We start from the raw sequence: 22,043 nt of genomic DNA on the forward strand, positions 1-22,043 counted from the left end.
CTCAGGGTCAGGCCTGAGGACATCCCCACGAGGCCCTGCCTGACCCTCCACTGCCTCCCCCCCCACCCCCCCGCCCCAGTTTCTTCTCTCTGCGCCGTCTCCTCCTCACCCACTGCTCCGGCCACCCGGAATTTATCCGAGGCACTAACCACCCCACGGACCCTCTCAACGCGAGGCTTTCGACCAGGCCATTCCCTCCATCTGGTACACCTTTCCCATTGCTCCCTCCTTCTTCGTCTGGCTAACTGCTGCTCATCCATGTACCCCAGCTTAGGTACCCACTCCTCCAGGAAGCCTTCCCTGACCACCTCCCCCAGCCAGTGCTCCGGCAGCACTTATACCTCACACCCTGCACGGAGATGGCCTGTTTACCTGGGAGCCCTGTGAGGCGAGACTGGCTCCCCACTGCGAACCCGGCATCTAGCATGGTGTCTGGCACGGAGTAGATGCTCAAAAAAAAAAAAAAAAAATTAGTGACTAACTGAATGGATGGATGAGTCAATTTCTGCATCCCCCACGCTGCAGGAAATGTCTGCGGAACAGATTTGAGTGGGCGGTTCCAGCAGGGCCCGGGAGAAGCCCCTGGGATTTGGGTGCTGGGTGGTGCACAGAGCCGACCCCCGTCCCCTCCCGCAGCGGGCCAGCCCTCCCCCCTTCCCACCGGCCCCCGGGGCCCCAGCGCCAGCGTCCAGATGCTAAGCCCCAGCTCAGACTCACCTCTTAGCTTCTCCATCTGCACAGCTGGGCCAGATCCCCGCAGCCAGCGTCGCGGGCAGCCGGGCCAGGCGTCCCCGGCGTCTTCCTATTTTAGACATCTCGCTGCCTCGGTCCCTTCTAATGTTTCCAGCCAGGCTGCGGGGGGAGGAAAAAGAGGTTACTGCTACTTTAAATGTACTGTATGAAGGAGAGGGCTGGAAAGGGGCCTGCTTGCAGGAGTACCCAGTCATCTAGTTGGAAAAGCCGCCAGATGGAATACAAAAGGAGAAACCCAGACGCTCATGGAGACAGCCTCGGTTCATAAATCAGGTGGGGCCGGGGGCTGGGGGCCCGCACGCCATGGAGCCCGACTCCCTCCTGGACCAAGACGACTCCTACGGTAAGCACGGCGCCGGCAAAGTGGCTGAGCGGGGACCCGGCCGCTGCTCAGGCGGACTTTTCCCTGCTCATGGCAGGAATCGAGTTCAGTAGGGAGGTGGGCAGCGGCTGGGCACTGTCTGGCCTTGGGAGCCCGGGGGAGGGGGCACAGGGCTGCAGGGTCCCGAGTGAGGCCTTGGACAGCGCCCTCCTGTCCCGTGTTCTGGGCATTGGTTGGGGGGGGAGAAGGCGGAGGGTGAGGGGGAGATTCTGCTGCTTCTGTTTTGCTCTTGGCCAAGAGAAAAAAGGAAGGAAGTTTGCAGCCCCCTGCCTGCCGCCGCCGGCCTCACTCGCTGTCCGCAGGCCTGCGGGGAGCCGTGGGGAATTTAATTAGTGAGATCCTGCAGATAAATATAGCAGGTCCAGCAACAGGAATGCTCCTGTAATTAAAGCCAGGCTGGCAGCACTCCCCGCTTTGCGGGGCCCCAGGAGCTGCCCCGGGAAACCTGGGCTGGTGGCTGGGGGAAAGTAAGTTGCTTGGGACGGAGCAGAGCCCTTGCTGAGCGCCCGGGGCAGGGACTGGGAGGCCGGGAATGGGGTGGCCGGGGCAGTTGCTGCAGGCTCGGGGCTCCAGGGGTGCAGTAACTGAGACCCTGATTGCTCAGCCGGCCCGGCTGCTGGCTCAGGGCTAGGACGCAGGGCACACTCTGGATACCTCTGGGCAGTGCCCAGGAGGGAAACAGGAGCCAGGAGAGTGGCCGGGGGACTGCGGCAGGGTGTGTGGGGGCAGCCAGTTTGGGGGCTCAGCAGGGAGAAGGCCCTGTGGGCCTCGGAGGAGAGGTCCAGTGGAGAGGTGGCCTCACCCCAGCTTGGGCTAGGCGTCGGGGACTCAGGTCCCCCCAGGGCCCGCAGTGCCTGCTAAGTATGCCGAGTTCTCTCCCCTCCCCTCTCCGGCGGCCAGGCCTGGCCTCTGGGCACAGATTCAAGGCCAGATTTCCTTCCTCCTGCAGGAGCGCAGGCAGCTCTTTCCAGGGAGAGGGGCCCTCTGCCACGCTGGGAGCTGCAGCCCTCAGGGGAGCTTGGCGAGGCCCAGCCCGCGGCCCTGGCAACTCTGGGCAGTCGGGTGGCCATTGGACACCGCAGGGGGACCACGCGGCCCCGTCTCCTCTCCCCACATGCCAGGCTGTGTGCCGGGGTCAGGGGGGCGGGAATGAAGAGCTCCAGGCTAAGACACAGTCTGTGCTCAGTGAATGGAGGGAGGAAAGAGAGAGAGGGAGGGAGGAGGAGAGAAGAGAAAGGCCTGGAAGAGGTCCCAGCCTCCAAGGGGAGACAGACGAATGATCCGAGGCTGCACTGAGAGTGCCGAGCTCCCAGGAGACAGTCTGGGTGTGATGGGCCGGCCTGCCTCCAGAGGTGGCACACTGGGGTGCCCGGATGCTGCCCCGTGCAGGGCACAGTGCCTTGTCTGGGGGAACCAATCCATGGCTAAGCAGGCTGCAAGTCCCTCGGCCTCCATCTCCCTGCCCGGAACCCAGCGACGTGTCGGGAACCCACAGCCCCGCTCGCTGTCCCGGGTTGGCTTATGGCAGCCTCTGGGCAGGGCAAGGCCGCTGCCCTGGAGACGGGGCTGCCTGGTCCTCAGTGAAGGGCCCGGGCACAGAGCACCGCTGTGGTCACCTACTGTGGGAGCCTGTTGCTGACCTTCTAGAAGCCGGTCAGGCAGAGAGGTGCCGGGGGCCGGGAAGAAGAGGCACAGAGACCGAGGGGCCCTCAGGCTTTGTCAGGCCAGCGTGGAGGAGCCCAGGTCCTCCTGGGGAGTGGTTTCAGATCCAGCCAACGGGGTCTGGCTTCAGGGCTGTCTTGGGCCAGGGCAGGAGTCACTTGTGTTCCAGGTCCTGGTTCTACATCTCATTCATTTAGTAGTCGCTGTTCTCAGGTCCTGGGGTTGGAGAGACAAGTCAGACCGTGTCCCTGCCTTTGTGACATTCCCAGGCTACTATGGGAGACAGGTGAGCCCTCTGACGGGGAAGGCCCAGGCCCTGTGGAACCCTGAACCCCACATGTGCAGTCCAGGAGGCTTCCTGGAGGAGGTGACTCCTCAGCTAAAGAAGTAGGCGACTCTCCTTCATGAGACACTTTCTTCCCCTGGCTTCTGGGACAGGCCATTCTCCTAATTTTCTCCCACGGATTTCTCAGCATCTTTTCCTGGTTTCTTTTCTCAAATGCCTCCCCACTCTTTCTCCCTTTATCCCCATGGTCCCTTCACCAAGGTCTGCTGCTTCTGCCGCCCCACACGATCTGACCTTTCCTCCCTCGCCGGTTTGCTCTCAGGGCTTCCGTCATACTGATCTGACTTTCCGCACGCTTATCAGACTAGTTCCTACCCCAGGGCCTTTGCACATTCTGTTTCCTTTGCCTGGAGCAGTCTTCTCACTCTTCACTAGTCCAACTCTGCCTCCACTTCCTCCCATCCTGCCATCCCCTCTTCCAAGAGGCCACCTCCCACCTGTGCCATGCCAGCAGGGCACGTGTTTTCCACCTGGCTGCCGGCCTGACTCCCACGTGAAGCCGTGCGAGCCCTGAAGGAGGGGCTGTGTCTTACTGGCCACAGGATCTCCAGGCTCCTGCAGGGCGCCGGCCTGAGAAGGTGCTCGTACACATTTGCTGGGCCGATGAGCGCGTAAAGGGAAGTGCGAGTGAGGAAATGAGAGGACGGTACTCATCCTGGCGTTGGCTTGCTGCGTGCCCCAGGCATCCTCCCCTCTCTGGGTCCCTTTCCTTCGCTGTCAGCTGAGGGTGCTGTACTGCCTGTCACCCGAAGGTTCTAGCTCTGGCCACCTGGGAGTCTACATCTGACCCAGCACTCGGCATCCTCTCCCCTCCCTGTGGCCTGAGCCTCATCCCCGCTCTCTTTGCCATCAGCTGGCCTGGACCAAGTCCCTTCACCTCTCACCCTCAGGGTTTTTTTAAAATATATTTTATTGATTTTTTACAGAGAGGAAGGGAGAGGGATAGAGAGTTACAAACATTGATGAGAGAGAAACATCAATTAGCTGCCTCATGCACACACACACACCCCCACCCCACCCCACACTGGGGATGTGCCCGCAACCAAGGTACATGCCCTTGACCGGAATCGAACCAGGGAACTTTCAGTCCGCAGGCCGACGCTCTATCCACTAAGCCAAACTGGTCTCGGCTCAGCCTCCGTTTTTTTTTTTGTCTGACAAATGGGCAGACTCAGGCCTGACCTGCCTGCTTCCTTGGTTGTCTTGGGCTTCAGCGCAGTGGCAGAGGTTAAACCGGTTTTGGTTGGACACCTGTTGGGGGGAGCCTGTGGCTCATAGCGGGGAGAGTTGGGCTCAGAGAGATGCTGGGTCAGACGCGCTGGAGGAGGTTGGTTGTTTTGGAAATCCTGGGGGTGGAAGGGGCAGCTCAGAAGCTCATTCCTTCAAGGCGATAACCAGCCAGGACACCTGCCCGGCTGGGGCCTGAGGCCGGGCAGGTGGAGGTGATTTTGTTAATAAATTCCCTGGAGCTCCCGGTATCAAGGCGGGTGCTATGTGCTGGGTGCCCGCTGCAGGCAAAAATGCTGTGCAAGGTCTTTTATGTCCATGCCTGTCTGCTAAAACCCTCCCAGCAAACCCGGCGGATGGCTGTTCGACCCATTTTCCAGATGAGAACCCTGTGGCTTGGGGAACTAAGGGATGGCCGCGACCATACAGGGAGGTCAGTGATTCGAACCCAGGTTGCTCTAGAGCCCGGATGCCAATCTGGCGGCGCGGAGGGCGTCACTCTGCCTGCCTCCCCGGGAGGGCTGTCGGAGGAGCTTAAGGGACGAGCGCGACGTGGCAGGGACCGCAACCGAGGGCGATGTCAGCTGGGTTGAAAATGGCGAGCACAGAAGCCGCTGTAATGGGATAGGGTCAGCCCGAAGGGAGGGCTATTTTGGGCTGGAAGCTGTCAGGAGGCCTGATGTCACCGCTTCCCGGCCCGTCCTGGGGGAGGGGGGAAGCTGCAGATGTCATCAGGCGGGTTTGCCTCCGCTGGAAGCAAACAGAGAAGACTCACAAAGGAAGAGCGTGTGCCAGGCCACATGCTCCTCCTCATCACCGTTCATCATCGCCGCCCCTCTCCACCAGCCCTGCGAGGCAGGTGCTAGCATTCTCATGTCGGAGATGAGAAAGGACGTCCAGAGAGGCCGAGTGACTCACCTGATGTCACACAGCTAGTAGGTGGCTCAGCTGAGAGTCATGTCCGTGAGTCCCCCCCCAGAGCCCCTGCTCCGAACCAGAGGCTGGGGGTGTGGGGACAGAGTGCTGGGAGGGGGCCGCTGTCCAGGCCGCCCTACCCCTCAGGGAAGAGTGCCGGGGGCCTCCTCCTGGCTCTGCCACTCAACTAACTCAACAGGCCTTGGGCAAAGTCCTGGGCCCTCAGCAGCCTCAGTTTCCCTGTCTGTGAAATTGAGGTAACGATGCCAGCCTGGACGACCTGGGACGGGGAAGGAAGGCCAAACTCAGGTTCCTTCTGCCTTGCTCTGGGGCTCTGCCCTGGATCAGCTGGCGGGGCCCCGGGGGGAAGCCACACACCTATGCGAGGTCCTTTCTCAGGGGGAAGAAATGAGGCCGGCGAGGAGGAACAGGGACCCGCTTACTGAGCTCTCACTCTGTGCCTGGCTCTGCGCGAGGGCTTCCGCATGAAACCACTGAGCCTTCCCGAGGACGTAACAACCCCACTGCTCAGATGAAACACCGAGGCTTAGAAAGCAAGGCTGCAAGCTTGTGGGGGCACTCCTGGTTCAAACCCAGGCCTCCCAGACCCCACCACTCTGGGCTGCCCATTTGCTCTCCTAGCCTCCCCCCGTCCCCCAGTCCACAGCCCAGGCGAGCCTCAGTCCTGCTGGCCGGCCACGCCTGAGCCTCTGACCTCCCCCAGCTGGGCACGTGGACGAGAGGGACAGCCCCCTTCCTGCCCCACAGGACTCTGGGAAGAGGCTAAATCAGGAAGACCAGTCCATGAAGAAGAACAATGAGGCCAGCCAGGGAGGGGCTTAAGTCATTTATGCACCCACGTCTGAGCAGCTGGCTGCACGAGGCCGGAGCGTGAGGCCCGGGAGGGTGGGAGGGCCGCCCCGTCCTGGGAGCTGGGCCAGGCAGAGCCAGGAACAAGCTCGGGGAGAGAGGAGCTGGTGTCCGCCAGAGGGAGGGGCTGCTGGTGGGAGGAGGGAGAGGTTCACCCAGGAGCTCCTGACGTTTAGAAAACGAAGGTATTTCATGCTCCGCCTCTCCATGGGCTTTTGGTGGGCTCCCTCCTGAGTGCCCACAGAGGGTCACACACAGCACAGGCCGGGGCTCCTGTCCTCGGCACAACCCTGTGGCCTAGGCCACGTGGCTGTCAGCCTCAGGCTCCTCATCACAGGGGTGGGGACACTACTAGCCACCTCCCCGTGCTCCCACTCTTAGGCCCATTACGAGATGGGAAGATGAGGGCCTGGGAGCTGAGGAACCGGAACCACTCCAGGCCCATTTCACCTCCTGAGCGGTCCTGAAATCTGCCGTCCTGATCCTCCATCTCCCAGCCCCACTTAGGTCCGGCCCACCATGGACTTCCTCCCAGGGCTCCCCATTTCATCCCCTCCCCCAAACCCATCCTCCATGCACAGCCAAAGGGGGCCACTCACCGACATCTTAAAGTCCCAGGGGCACCCCCCTGCAGCAGGGAAAATTCCAAACTCACTAGCACAGCCTCAGGGGATCCATCATCTGACCCCTGGATGATGCCTCTGTCCTTGTCTCTAGCCACACCCCTTCTTTCTCTCTACTCACCCATCATGAATTAATTTCTGCCTTGAACGTGTCATCTCTCTCTCTCTCTTCTCCCTCATCTTTGCACTTGCTGTCCCCCTGCCTGGAGCACTCCCCCCACATCAGCTCTCCCCCCTACTCCTCCCCCAACCTGGACACTTCTGTTCATTCCGAAGTCTCAGGTCCGACGTCACCTCCTTCAGGAAGTTCTCCCTGACTACCTTGTTTGAGCCTCTTTAGGTGCCTGTTTCCACCTCTGGGCTGTGAGTTGCTCCAAGATCCAGGCTGCAAACTTGGAGGCTGGGTCGGGTGGGTGAGGAAGGAGGTCAGGATGACCTGTCAGGAGAAGTTGGTGTCCACACTGAGAGGGGGCACAGGTGAAAGAGCAGATTCTGGGAGGGAGTGGGGAGTGATGACCTGGGCTTGTTGAGTTGAAGGGTTTTCTGTGGGAGAGCCTGTGATGGGCATCTCAGATGTGGCCTCCGAGAGGCCCCAAGACAGCGTGGAGGACAGGGGTGTCCAGGGCCTTCCCAGCTGCACCGACAGCACTCCCTTTCCTAGGCTCTTAAGACGTCACTCAACTGCCCTGCCACCTGTCATGGTCCTGCCACCTCCCCCAGGAAGCCAGCCCGGTCCAGCCTCCCTGCTTCCTCCTTGGCTGTGCCCTCTGGATCACAGCCCCTCTAGTCCTAGCACATCTCAGGGGCGACGCCTTGGACGCCTTTGAGGTGGGGCCATGCTCCTCCCTCTCCTGCGGACCCCGCATCAGCCCACACAGGGACTGAGGCACACAGAGAGAAACCCTGGACAGAGCAGCCTCAGCCAGTGGGATTCTGGGAAACCAAACAGACGCCCGGGGAGGCTTTGGGTCAGACTGACATCGGCCAGCAGGTGGGAGGCAGGCGGAGGGAGGGGTGCGTTTCTGTCCAATCTGGAAGCCTGAGTCTGGATGGTTGAATCCTCACAATCCCCAGCCCGAGGCGCTCTAGCCGGTGACCTACATCCCGGCCCACTTCTGTGTGTGTGTGTGTGTGTGTGTGTGTGTGTGTGTGTGTGTGTGAGAGAGAGAGAGAGAGAGAGAGAGAGAGAGAGAGAGAGAGAGAGAGTTTGCACGCATGCACGCATGCGACCACGTTCCCACACCGTGGCTCCACAGACTGCACCAGAGCCAGTAAATCTGTGCTCCAGGAAAGCCTGCTCCAGGGATCAGAGTTCCTGCAATGGTCCTCTGCCCCCACCCCCACCTCTGCTCAGGACTCTCTCTCTCCCTGGACCCAACTCCCAGATAAATGGCCTCATCCTGCCTTTGCGAATGGTGGGGTGTTAGCAGAGGTGGCCATGGAGGGAGGGGACCTGAAGCCACAGCATAAAGCAAGGTGGCAGAGCGGTCCGGAGGGAGGGCTAGGGAAGTGGGCTCTCCTCCTGAAGCCTGGGGTTGCGGGGCTCCCTCTCCCCATTCAATGGCACAGACTTAGGGACAGCAGGGGCGAGTGAGCTCCAGATCCCCCAGGGCCCAGCCTGCAGCCCGAATGGCCTCTGCTCCAGCCCTGTCCTCAGCCCCTGGATGCCCACACCCAGCCTCACCCCTCAGCTGACCCTGGGCTCCCGGGGTGCCAGGAAAACCTCCACTAACAGACACAGGGCTGAGGGCTGAGGGTGAGGGCTGAGGGTGAGGGCTGAGGGCTGAGCTGGGGGGGGGGGGTGTGGAAGTAAGGAGACAAAAGAGCTTGTGTTTGAGGGTAGAACCTTCCCTTCTCCCTCAGTATGGGGTGGGGGTGGGGTGCATTGGGCAGTGATCCAGGCCAAGAGGGGCTGCAAGGCTGGGGCAGGCGCTTGTCAGAGTGGGGCTTTGGAGAGAAGGTGTTGGGAAGGGGTGGGGAAGCCATCCTTCAGCCTGTTCCTGTTCACAAACAGATGCTTTTCAGGGGCCCTGAGACCAAAGCATCTCAGCCAGTTGGATGGAGTTTGGACCAGTCATCCTGGGGTGAAGGGGTCAAGGGCTTTCTTCCAGGCAGGGACCGGGAGACAGGCCAGCAGCCCTAAGCCTCTCTCCTCCCCGTCCACGTGCTGGGTCTCAGCGGGATCCAGGGATCGGAGGAGAGTGTTAAGGCATGGCAGGGACTGATGAGGTGGCAAGGGCGCCATTTTCACCATCTCCCCAGCCCCAACCACATGTGCAGCCCATTGAGCTTCTAGAATGCATGTTGAGCCTCCCCATCTCTTCAGCCTAACACCTCTGCTAGCTCCCATGAGCCTCAGAGTCAAGTCCACAGCCCTTGGACAGCCCCTCCAGGATACTTACCTTACCCCTCCTGCCCTGGTCCCGGACCCCACCCTCCAGCCAGACCGAGTAAAGGACAGCATCTCAAACACTCGGCCTCACTAGCCTCCGTGTTTCCCACCCCTCTCTGCTGAGCCTGGACACTGCCTCTTCCCCTCGGGCAGTCCTCCCACACTGGGCTAATGCCCCTTGGTCACCGCCGCCTCCAAAAAGCCTTCCCAGCCCCTGAGAGGGAGTGCCTGGTGTGTGGGTGGCATCCCAGGATCAAACTGTCTCCGTGTGAAGTCTCTGTCCTGAGGGCATCGCCCATGTCATCTGGTTTCTCTACAGCCTGAGGCCTCGAACAGCAAGCTGGGGACTAGCCAGCATTTTGTGACGGAAAAGCCTGTATTTAAACATGGGAGTTGCCTGGCCCTCTGGACACTGTGAATGGGCCAGGTTAGACCGGCCCCACAGCCTGCCTGGGAGAGCAGGTGTCGTTTCTCTGAGACCACACTCCTGGGCAGCTCCTTCCCCCACAGGCAGTGCCAGCCACAGCCTGGCCTCGACGACAGCCCCCCAGACGTGGCCCCTGATGCCACCACCAGGCAGGACAGGTGTTGGCGGGAAACAGAGGTCCCTAGAGGGCCTTTACTTGCCCACACTGCACTTGGGGCCTCCCTGGCCAGCTGTGGAGCCCAGATTCCTTGGTTCTAAGAATCCCATTAGCCAATGGACTGTCCAGGCCGCTGGGTTCCACCTGTGAGAGGAGCCCTGAGCTGGCAAGGAGGCGCCCACAGGTTGCCAAACAGGGGAGACCGCCCTTTCCCCTAACACCGCTCTGCCCAGAGCAGCTCGCTCTCACCTGATGGGAACGCCGGGCCTGCCTGGAATTGTTCGCAGAGCCTTTCTGTGGCTCAACCCGCCTCCTTCTCGGACACATGGGAAGACCAAGGCCAGGAGAGGAGCCGAGGGCAGAGCCAGGCTGACCTCCTGGCCCTCCCGCTGGACCACCGCAGCCTCCGCTGAAGGCCTAACCGTGTGAGTGAGTGAATAGGAATCTGAAAGCAGGTTTTGTTTGGGAACGTGCAATGAGAACAAAGGACGTTGGTTTCTGGGTAAGGGGTCGGGGGTAGGCAAGAGGAACTGCCCAGAGCGGGAAGGGAAGAGCAGAGCTGGAGGCCGGCGGCCCTGGGTCACGGTGTACTTAGTTTAACTACATCGCCCGTGCACAGACCCCAGACAGACTTCCTGGCTCAGGTTCAAGCCCCGCTCCTCCTTTGCCTCACTGTGTTGCCCTTGGCCAAATCAACCCCCGCCCCCCTAAATTTTTTTTTATTGTTTGTTTGTTTGTTTGTTTGTTTTTTGTTTTTTTTTTCTACAGAGAGGAAGGGAGGGGAATTGAGAGTTAGAAACACTGATGAGAGAGAAACATCCATCAGCTGCCTTCTGCACAACCCCCACTGGGGATGTGCCCGCAACCAAGGTACATGCCCTTGACCGGAATTGAACCTGGGACCTTTCAGTCCGCAGACCGATGCTCTATCCACTGAGCCAAACTGGTTTCTGCTCAACCCCCTCTTGAGACTCAGAATTTTTCTCAATGAAATGGGGCTAGCAACACCCCCATCCATAGCTTTGAAGGTTAAAGGGGAGCATGGAGTAGGGGTTGAACAGTTCCGGGGGGTTCAGGATTCCTCCTTGTACGTGAACACGAGGAAGTTTGTGGTCTAAGGTTCACATTTTAGCTCTGCCCCTTACTAGCTGAGTGACTTGAAGCAAGTTTCCTAACCTCTCTGCTTTCTCACCTATAGAGGGGGGTAATAGCAGCACCCACCTGCCCCATGGGATGTAAGGAGCGAATGTGCCAGGCGCCTGGAACTGGGCTCCGTACGTGTTTGTTACCAATATTTGTACTCACACGACAGCGGAGACTAGGCCTTAGCGAGGAGAGGCCCCCAGAGTGGAATAAAAGAATGGCTGAGATCATGAGCGAATGGAAGTAGCATTGGGGTTCTCCCTGGGAATGCCTGTGGTCCTAACCCAGCCCAGCCCTCACCTGCCAGTGCGTCCTCCAGCTGTGGGAGACCCCAGCCCCGCCACCAGCTCCCTATCGCAGGCCCCTCCTGCCTTTTCCTGTAGATGCAGAGGTAGGATTCCGTGTTGCCCCTGGATGCCTTTGGGTGAGAAAGGAGTAATGTCAGCCTCCTTGAGCAGAATCTTCTCTCCAGAACGTGAAGCAAACCTGGAAATGGGAATGGCCCTGGAGCTGACTGTTCTCCTGGCATTAAACTATTAGATGAAGGTGCCTCTGTTATTAGCAAAACCATGCCCTGCGATTGCAGAATGCGGCCATGAGTCCTGATGGCAGGTGAACTTCAGGTGACTTACTTGAGACGAATAACTGTGCAAACCCCCCAGGCTCATCTAACAGCGTCTCTACAGCGCTGCAGCCGGGGAATTATGCTAATGGCGATAAGAAATCACCTTCTGTGGCCTGGGATGCGGAGGGCTGGAGGCGGGAACACGTGTGGAAGGTATGACCTGCTTCCAGCGGGTGCGGCCGGGCGCTGTGCTTGGTCCCAAAGCGTTTCTTGCTGAGGGACTGGTGTGGTCCTTTGTCAGCTGGAGAGAAACCCATCAGGCAGTCAGAATCGCAGTGGCTTTTCAGACCCTCTCACTGTGGGAAATTGAACTTGTCTACGTTCCACTCTTGCGCACGGTAATTCCGAGAAGCAAGCTGAACTCTAAAAGCTCCGGACCTTGGAACTGAGTCAGTTCAATTCATGTCGCGCCCACTGGGTGCCAGGCACGGGTCTGGGCGCAGGCGAGGAGTGAGTGCCAGTATTGGGCAGTGCTTCTGTTGCTTTCTGAACACGGTTTCTTGTCCCCTCGCTGACCTGACAGAGGCAGTCTCATTCCTTGTTCTACAGACAAGGAAATATTGCCTCAGAGACAACCACGGTGCTTCCATCCACCCAGAGGGACCCGGCAGGCTTCCTGGAAGCGTGGACAGAGTGGGGGGAGGGCTTGGTGGGCAGGGGAAACAGCCTTTCCTGGGGGAGGGGTGTGTGCAGGGGAGGGACAGGAATGGACAGAACCAGGCATGATGGCCGTGCTCAGGGACATCCAGCCCCGGGAGGGTGATCACACCGCGAAGGCACAGTCACCAGCTGCAATAAACGCCATGAAGCAAAGGGACCCGGGCCGTGTGGGGGCAGCGTGCCAGGCCAGGGAAGACTTCCCTGAGGACATGACACCTCTGCTGCCATGGGGAGAAGTGTACTGGGCCAAGGAGCGGAGGGGACAGAGGAAAGCATTCCGGAGAGGGGAGCCTGGTGCGCAGCCTGTGTAATGGGGAAAGCAGGGCATAGCCGGGATCTGGCGGCTGGCTGGGTGGCTGCAGGCGGGAAGGGAGGGGGAGATGGCAAGAAGCCAGGGCGGGGAGGTGGGCTGGGCCAGAGCGCCCAGGGCCTGCTTGGCCACATGGAGACAAGGAGCCAGTGGAAGCTTTCAAGCCAGCTTGGGGTGATGCGATGGATTATGTGCTGTGCAAACCTCCCAAGGAGAAGCCACAGACAGAGCCCAGCAGGGAGGGCCAGGCAGATGCAGGGAGCGGCTAGTTCTTCCTGAAGGCCAGGCAGGGGCTTGACTGGCCTGGAACTAACCATTTGGGGCTCGCCAGCATAGGGACAGCCGTTGACGCCAGGGGCCTGGATGCAGTCGAAGTGGAGAGTCTGGAAGGATAAGAGGGACTCAGACCATCTCTAACTCCAGCTTCTGCAGCCCGGTAGAGTCAAAGGAGGGAGCCAAGGAGAGGACCAGGGAACCAGGAGAACACCTGGGAGTGGGCGGAGAGACAGAAAAGATCAGAGAATGTCCAGGGGGCGAAGTGAAGCCCAGAGGTCAGGCGAGAGGCAGGCTGAAAGGGGTCCTTGGCGTGGCTAACAGGAGGGTCACCGGCGACCTCTCTGAGGAGCGTTGAGGTGACTGACCTTCAGCTGGGCAGGCTTCCTGCCGGGCACGGCCATTTGCAGGGAACAAAGAGCCAGCCGTGGCTAATGTCCATGTCACGAGAATAATATTACATTGTCTAGTGCGCCCTGGATCAAAGAGGATCTGCTCATGAGTTCAGAAAATCTCCTTCAAACCCACGAAATGCAGTCTTGTTCTATTCTAAGGCCCGTGCAGCCCTGGCGGCTTTACGTATTTGTTTGCCTGCACAGCATGTACCACTGGCCAGTTCATCTCCCAGGGCCTGGGCCATCAGCCATTCGCCATCCTCTGTGGTGCCTTGCCGGGAGCCTCCGACGAGCGGACATATGTGGATTTTGCATAGATAGTGCCGACGATGCATTTGGTAAATGGCTTGAGACGTGTCCCCGGGGGAAGGTGCCACAAGCCCCGTGGCCCCTACAGATGGGAGCTGGCGAGGAAAGGACGGGCCCAGATTGCGGTCCCTGGGCTGTAAGCAAGAACAGATTGGTGGGGGGCCAGAGAGGAGGGTCTGTGGTTCTGCGATGCTGCACAGCCCCTCACCCCGGGAGGCACAGCGGCCAGGAGGAAGCACAAAGTGGGAGCTCACTTCTGACCCTCCCACCTGCTGGGTTGGCTCCAGGTGCATGTTTTTGTTCAGGACTGGGGAACACTCCCTGGCATATTTCTCAGCCACCCACTTTCACAGTAACTCCATGGGGTTCCTTCCACCCTCCCCTGTAAACATCTCCCTCTTGGCCAAAGCTCCTGTAACTACTATAATTACTACCTGCTCCCAAAATGGGGCCATGCATTTTGCCTCTATTACCTCATCGACAACCCCCTGCCGTAAGCCGCAGCCACACCCTGGTTGTGCAGGCACAGAATCTGAGGTGCATGCCCCAGGTCACCGGCTGGCAAGTGGCTCAGCCCAGGTGTGAGCCCAGGTCTCGCTGATACCAAAGGCCACGTTCCCTCCCAAGCGTGCTCCGTGAATATCTGTGGAGTGGGACTGTTTTCCCTTTGAGAGTTTGGCATAACCCCCCTTTTTGTTTCTGAAAACTTGGAGAGGGCAGAGAGACAGAAAAGATCAGAGAATGCATGTCCAGGGGGTGAAGTGAAGCCAAGAGGTCAGGTGAGAGGTCAGGTAGAAAGGTGTTCTTGGTGTGACTAACAGGAAGGTCATCGGTGAATTTTTTTTAAAAATATATTTTTATTTATTTTTTACAGAGAGGAAGGGAGAGGGATAGAGAGTCAGAAACATTGATGGGAGCCGAAACAGGTTTGGCTCAATGGATAGAGCGTCGGCTTGGGGACTGAAGGGACCCTAATTCGATTCTGGTCAAGGGCATGTACCTTGGTTGCGGGCACATCCCCAGTAGGGGGTGTGCAAGAGGCAACTGATCGATGATTCTCTCTCATGGATGTTTCTAACTCTCTATCCCTCTCGCTTCCTCTCTGTAAAAAATCAATAAAATGTATTTACAAAAAAAGAAAAAAAAGAAAGAAACATCGATGGGAGAGAAACACCGATCAGCTGCCTCCTGCACACCTCCTACTGGGGATGTACCCACAACCAAGGTACATGCCCTTGACTGGAATTGAACTTGAGACCTTTCAGTCCGCAGGCCGATGCTCTATCCACTGAGCCAAACCAGGTAGGGCCATTGGTGACCTCTCTGAGAAGCACTGAGGTGGCAGACTTTCATCGGGGTAGGGTTCCTGCCAGGCATGGTCATTTGCATGGAACAAAGAGCCAACCAGGGCTAATGTCCATGTCACAAGAATAATATTACATTGTCCAGTGTGCTCTGGATCAAAGAGGATCTGCCCATTCACCCCTTTATTGGTTGAACAAACCTCCCTGAGGCCAGACTCTATGCAAGTGGTGGGGCACCGGTGGCGGCTCCGACAAGGTTTGTGAGCTGGAGGGGCTCAAGGAGGAGACAGCTCCACAACTGGCTGCAACCACCACAGTGTTCCAAGCCCAGACAGTGTGTGGGGGGGGAAGGTGCCGTGGGACCTTCTGCCGGGGAAGGCCCACGAAGAGCTCCCAGTGGCTTCACGTGGGTGGAAATGGCTCCGCTGCATTGTGAGAGGAGAGACAGGCCCTGGCTCAGCAGACAGGGAGGACAGGAAGTCCAGGAGCAAACGCTTTGTGCAGAGGCCTGACAGGGGTGGGGGTGGGTTGGGGGCTTGGGAGACCTGGCTGCGTGGTGGAGCTTGGGTTCGGGAGCCCCAGCTGGTGGGACTAGGGTGTGAAGGGCCCCAGTGGAGACTGGGGAGCAGGCTAGTCATGTTCTTTTGATTTATGGAGCGCTTCACAGACGCAATGACCGCATTATTAAAATAAGAAATCTGAAGTTCAGAGCATGACTGGATTTTATGTAGACTCTCGCCATGCTTGTTCTGTCCTTAAAAAAAAAAAAAAGTTATGAAGAGTTAAAAGGCAACACCGCACGCGCGTGCGCGCGCACACACACACACACACACACACACACACACACAGAGCTGTGTAACTATAGTCCAGGTAAAAAAATCAAACCTTACCAATATGACTGAAGCCCCTCCCACCATCCATCAGCTCTCCCTCTCCCCCGAGAAACTCTTCCTTGAATGGTGTATTTATTATTCTTCTGAATTTCTTTATGCTTTTCCCACGTATGTACTTTCCTAGCAATATATGGTATCATTTTGCTCTGCACATCAAAAAAAAATCTATATAAATGAACTCACACAATTTAATCTCCTGCAACTTGCTCCCCATCCCCCTGGTTCTGTATACTTTAGAAGGAGCGCTAGCCATTCGTTGTCACTGCAGTATGGGGCTTCACTGACAGCCCCGCCGTCTGTTCATGTCTTCCTCCAACGAGCATGGAGGCTGTTCAGACTCTTCATTAGCACAAACCCCGCTGCCACTAGCAAGAGGTTCTCAAGTCTCTGGATCTCCAACGTGTCTCAATGCTGTTGGATTGCTCTCCAGTTACCCTTTTTCCGCCCACAAGCAGTGTATGGAGTTCTTTTTGCTGGTTCTACCCTTTTGCTGGTCACAAGTGGGAAATGGCACTTTACTGGCTGTATTTTGCATTTTCCTTATTCTGAGGCTGACAATCTTTTCCTATGTTTACCGGCCATTCCTGTTTCCCTTCTTCAAATTGCCTGTTCCTGTATTTTGCCCAATTTCTTCTCCTTTCTTTTGAAATTGATTTGTAGAAGATCTTTGCATATTTTGGATATTGTGTTCCAAATATCTTCTGTTGATAAAAAGGGGGTTTTACACTTTAATTAAATATGTCAATCTTTTTCGGTTTAAAAAAAAATATTTCTATTGATTTCACAGAGGAGTGGAGAGGGAGAAAGAGACAGAAACATCAATGATGAGAGATAATCATTGATCAACTGCCTTGTACCCTTGACCAGAATTGAATCCAGGATCTTAATGGTTTGTGCTTAAAGTCATAAGAGACTTTAAGAAATCTTTCAAGCTCTAGCGGCCCAGGGGTCCTCAAACTTTTTAAAGTGGGGGCCAGATCACGGTCCCTCAGAGAGCTGGAGGGCCTGACTATATGAACTACTAATTCCTACTGTAACACCTCGGCTGCGCTCACTGGCCAAAAAACCTGGCAGGCCGGATCAGACTCCTCTGCGGGCCGCATGTGGCCCGCGGGCGGCCGTAGTTTGAAGACGCCTGCATCTAGCCGGTTTGGGTCAGTGAATAGAGAGCGTCAGCCTGCAGACTGAAGGGTCCCCAGTTCAGTCCCCAGTTCCAGTCAAGGGTGTGTGCCTGGTTTGCAGGCTTGATCTCCAGTGGGGGGCATGCAGGGTGGTTCTCTCTCAGCATTGATATTTCTATTTCTCCCCCATCTCCCTTTTTATATGAAACCAATAAAAATATATTTTTAAAAAAGAAATCTTTCATTGTTACAAGGTTTCTGTATTCAAGTCTTTAATCCCCTTGGAAGTGATTTAGTTTGCTAATCTTCACTTGAGAACATTTAGATTTAGATTTAGAGAGAGTGCAAGGGAGGGCAGGAAGGTTGGGGGGAGAGAGAGAGAGATGAGAGAGAGAGAGAGAAAGAGAGAGAGAGAGAGAGAGAGAGAGAGAGAGAGAGAGATGAGAAAGACATTAGTTGGTTGCTTTCTGCAGATGTCCAGTTGGGGCTGGGGATGGAGCCTGCAACTCAGGTACATGGCCTTGACTGATTGATAATCGAGAAGCAAACCCAAGACCCTTCATTGTGAAGGTCGGTGCTTTAACCACTGACCCACACCAGCCAGGGCTGGAACTGATTTTTTTTATGGATGCTATGAGGTAGGGATTCTATCTCATTTCTCCCAATATGGATAGCCAATTGTTCCATAAAAGTACCTCTTACAGATGTGTTTCTACCCCCCCGCCCTTGCAGCACCACCTCTGCACAGGTTTCCATACGTGTGTGGGTCTATTTCTTCGGCCTCTATCACTGGCCTTACTGATCTCTCCATGTACTGATGTCATAGGGTCTCCCTGTACCTTTTTAGTCCCCGAGAACCCCCTTCCTTAGATTATCAGGGCTAGTGACTCCTGGAGAGCACATACGTGTCTTACTCATCTTTGCATTCCTCTCAGCACTCATGACATGAGCATTCACCTCATGCTCTTGTTTGCAAAGTCCTCTCTCACTCCGTCTCCTGGACTCCTAAGACTCCCTTATGCAGAAGGGGACATGAAGGCACCGAGATGAGATGCTTTGCCAGGGTCACGCAGCTAGAAAGTGTTGGATTAGGGCTTCCGTGGGCTTCTAAAGCCACCCTGTACACCCACCCCATCTGCCCAGGCTCTGCTGGACCCCACTGCTCTTCTCTCTTCTGGTCCCAGATGTTCACTCCTTCTGCCCTTCTTTCAACAAGTATGATAGCTCCTGAGTGATATCTGTGTGCCAGCTTCTGTCGGTGCTGGGACCAAACCGTGTGTGTGTGTGTGTGTGTGTGTGTGTGTGTGTGTGTGTGTGTGTGTAGGGGGGGCTTTCCATTGCTAGAGACCAGTAGGGAGCATGGGAAGTAGCCAGAGGCCTGGGGGCAGCAGGAGGAAGTCCGGCAGGGCTCCAGAGTCCATTCAAAGAGCTCTATCCCGGCTGTGCACTTGGGGCCCCGGGGGCGGGCGCTGCCTCCGGAGAGGACGCTGCTTCCCCCAGGAATTAGGCGTCTCCCCCCCCCCCCCCCACTCCGCCCTCCCGCCTCGAGAGGCAGGAATGCGAAGGATCAGCTTTCAGCGGAGCCGCGGTCGCCGCCGCTCCGGGGAGCTCCAGGTGCAGGCCCTTCCCCGGCGGCCGCATTAACTGGTTCTGTCTGTCCAACTGGGAGAGCAGCTCTCGCTAAAAATAGCGCCCTGCCCTGCGCGCCTGGTGCCCGCCGCCCGGAGCCGGGGCAGCGACCTGGGGAGTCCGAGCCGCCGCCGACCGTCCGCGGAGCCCGGGGAGCCCCGCACGCCCCCCCGCACGCCGGGCCCAGGACCCCCCCATCCCCGAGGCCGAGGCCGCGGGCACAGCGCCTTCCCCTCGGGCGCCGCGCAGGGTGGCAGGTCCGCGGGCGCCGGCGCGGCCCGGGCGGCCCGGGATGGGAGGCGGCGGCCCGGCCTCCCGCGCGCTCGCCTGGGCCTCGCTGCCGCTGCTGGCGCCTCCGGCCGGCGCGCTCCGCGAGGACCCGCTCTGCTGCCGAGGTAAGGCCGCCCCGCGGGCTGCCCTTGCCCTCCCAGGCACTTGCTGGGACCTTTTTCTCCTTCCCCGCGCCAGGTCCGCTGCAGGGGAGTGGGGGTGGGGGTGGGGGGCAGGTTGGAGGGGGGGGGGACCCCAGGCATCCACCTAGGGTTGCAGAGAAGAGCAGAGCGCTCCCTGCAAACTCGCCTTTTGTTTGGAAAAGTTGCTGCGTGGCCACCAGGGTCTGAGAAGGGTTTACTCCTGTGGGCCTCAGCTTTCCTATCTGGAAAGTGGGACAACGAGATCATCCAACTTTAATATTGGTTAGTCACCCCCCCCCAAAAAAAAAGTTGGGGTACCCAATGAAGCGGACCGCAAGCATTCTGGACAAGTTTGCCGGAACCCAGATGGGGTCCTCGAAAGAGTAGGAGCGTTAGAATTGAATTGCATTCTCTGTGACACCCCCTCTTTCCCGGCCCCCCCTTGCCCCCCCCCCCCCCCCCGCCCCGCGCCGTCCATTCCCCGCAAAGCTCTGGACTTGGCACAGATCTCCGACCCCGTGGTCGGTGGAAGATCAAGGAGGCAGGGCGCACAGCAAAGTTTCAGAGTTTCAGGGTCAGCTGCCACGCAAAGATCCTTGGGGGGTGGGGGGAGGGTGTAGAGTGGTAGAGGGGTGAGCAAAGCAGAGTCCTACTCCTCAGTCGCCTACAGCCTAGAGCCGGGTTTCTCTCTGGAATCCTGGGGTCCGCACGGAGGGCCTGGGTGGACTAGCTGAGACCGCAGCGCGCTGGACCCCGCGGCCCAGGAGGGGGCGGAGGGCAGCGCGGCCTGGCCTAGATGGGAGGATGGAGGGAGAGGGCGTGCGGCCCGGCCCAGCCCCTGAGCCAACACGGGGACAGGAGCCAGGAATGAGGGTCCGCCCTGCCCGGTCCGGCCTGGCGGGTGGCGGTAGTGGGGTCGATCGGTCTAACAGGTGCGCCCCCGCCCCTCCCCTCCGGCCTCTGCTCGGTGCCGGGCTGGCGGGAGGAGCCGCCGTGGCCGGGCTGGGATTGGCCAGGCGGGGCTGGCCGGTGGCGGGGAGCTGGGGAGCTGGGGAGCCGGGGAGCCCGGAGCCGAGCACCGCGGCGCAGGCGGAGGCGCGGAGCCGGCGGGGCGCGCTCCTGGGTCCGCCGCCCGCCGGGCCCGCTCCCCGCGCTCGGCCTGGCTCGCGCTGCGGGAACTTTTCCTGCCGCCTGGCCATCCCGCCGCTTCCTGACCCTGACCCTGACCCTGACCCTGGATCGGCTCCGATGGTAGCGCCCAGCGGCCCCACAGGCATCTAGAGGTAAGAGCTAGAGTCTCTGAATCAAGAGGAGGGGGCCACAAGGGCTTGCAGGAGTACCCCAGAGGGATCTGGGGTTCCAGAGCGTCTGGAGGCGCTGATAGAAGATATGGGGATGTCGGGCAGAGCAGTGGGCTGAGACTTTGCTTTACTCACCCCTCTTCTTCTTACAGCCCACTGTGCTGGAAGGATCTCTTTCCGATGGGCTGACTCTAAACTTTCCTGTGGGCCCTGCCACTATCTCTGGGTGCTTGGTGTTATGAGGACCGCCCCCCCCCCCCCCCCAAGCCAAGCTGGGGCCCATAGTTGGCCAGGAGGTTGGGGGTTCTATCCTTCCCAACCCCATCGTTTCCAGTGGTCTCCCAAAACTGCAGACCCTCCAGGGGGTAGGGCCTTTGAAGTGGGGCTTCTTTTCGGTTTCCTGGTGCTTTCACCCTGCCCATCCGTTAAAACACCTTAAGCAAAGCAGAGTAGGAACAGGGACCCAAACCATTCAAGTCCCAATGCCCAGCCTGGTGGCAATTTCTGGCTTACTGGTTTCCCATGGTCCATTCTTTTTCTTCTTCTTCTTCTTCTTCTTCTTCTTCTTCTTCTTCTATATATATATTTAAATTTTTTAATTAAATTTTTACAGAGAGAAAGGGAGAAGAATAGAGAGTTAGAAACATCAATGAGAAACATAGATCAGCTGCCTCCTGCACACTCCCCACTGGGGATGTGCCCCAACCAAGGTACATGCCGTTAACCAGATCGAACCTGAGACTTCGAGTTTGCAGGCTGACGCTCTATCCACTGAGCCAAACCGGCCAGGGCCCGATGGTCCATTCTTTTCAGCTGTCTGGCTTGAGTCATATGGAAACTGCACCCCTCTCCCCAGGTCCCCTTCCGCTGTTCAGGGGAGAATGTTAATTTTGACTTGGATTTAATTTTGATTGAGGGTGGATGAGTAGAAGGGTTGTCACTTGTGAGGATGATCATCTTGATATTTCCCTTCAATATCAAAGCCAAACTTCTTTCTATTTTTTTTTCTTGATCTAAGACCATAGACCTGAGAGTTAAAAACCAAATCAAACTCCAGCTTTAGAGCCCAGAGAACCCGAGTTCCAACGTCAGCCCCACTCTCAGTGCTGTGCGTCCTAAGGCAGGTTTCCTAACCTCTCTGAGCTCCAGGGTCCCACTCCAGGGGGATCTAGTAAGGCCTTTGAGAGGTAACGCTGCATGGAAGGCACCTGGCTCAGGGGACAAGAGCCTTGGGCTGCCCGTCTGTCACCTGGAGCTTGGGCCCTTTTACCCCTCCTCTCAAAAGTTGGGGTGGACCAGCCCCTCTTAATAAACTCTTTGGAGAAAAGTGCAGAGATGCACATACCTTCCGAGGTATATGACTCCAGTGGGTGTATAGGTCTCAGAGTTAAGACAGCCCCCTCCATCCGCCTCCTTGTCATGAACTATTCAGAAGGTATAGGCTTTCTGTCTATCACCGATCTCTCCTCATCCCTTTTGGATGCTCGGAGGCCAAGGCTGTACATATCAGGGAAATGTAAATGCACTCATTAACCAGCATGTTGCGGAGAGGGGCTGGCCTGCAGAACCTGGCCCAGAGTCACCTTCAAGACCCTCCCCTCCCCATTCTTCCTTCTCTGGAGTTGTGTCTCCACCTGGTGAACATCTAGTCCTTTTTGCTGGAATCCGCTAGTGACAGCCAGCCCACCAGGCAGCTGGCTTCATGATTGGACAACTCCAGGCTGTTAAAAAAACACACACAACAACACAAAAAAAACACCCTTCCTGTTGGGAGCGGAAATCTGTGTCCCTGTTAGTTCTACCCACTGGTTTTAGTACAGCCCTGCAGGCATCTCTTACCGGCTCCCGCTCCGTTATTCACTGCAGTCCCGTGCCTGATGTTCTGTTCCTTCCTTTAGGCATTTAACACGCTG

The 22,043-nt window shown here is 57.8% G+C and overlaps 1 protein-coding gene across 1 annotated transcript in view; it reads left to right on the forward strand.

The window, feature by feature from the left end:
* Nucleotides 1-909: 909 nt before the first annotated feature.
* Nucleotides 910-22,043, forward strand: part of LOC118716123 (DAB2 interacting protein) — a 174,968-nt gene continuing 153,834 nt past the window's right edge. Inside the window, exon 1 of the mRNA XM_036432883.2 lies at nucleotides 910-1,096. Coding sequence (XP_036288776.1) covers nucleotides 1,057-1,096 — 40 coding nt within the window. The 5' untranslated portion in view covers nucleotides 910-1,056. The remainder of the gene's footprint in view (nucleotides 1,097-22,043) is intronic.

Source organism: Pipistrellus kuhlii, unplaced genomic scaffold (genome assembly GCF_014108245.1).
Source record: "Pipistrellus kuhlii isolate mPipKuh1 unplaced genomic scaffold, mPipKuh1.p scaffold_m20_p_12, whole genome shotgun sequence".
NCBI lineage: Eukaryota > Metazoa > Chordata > Mammalia > Chiroptera > Vespertilionidae > Pipistrellus > Pipistrellus kuhlii.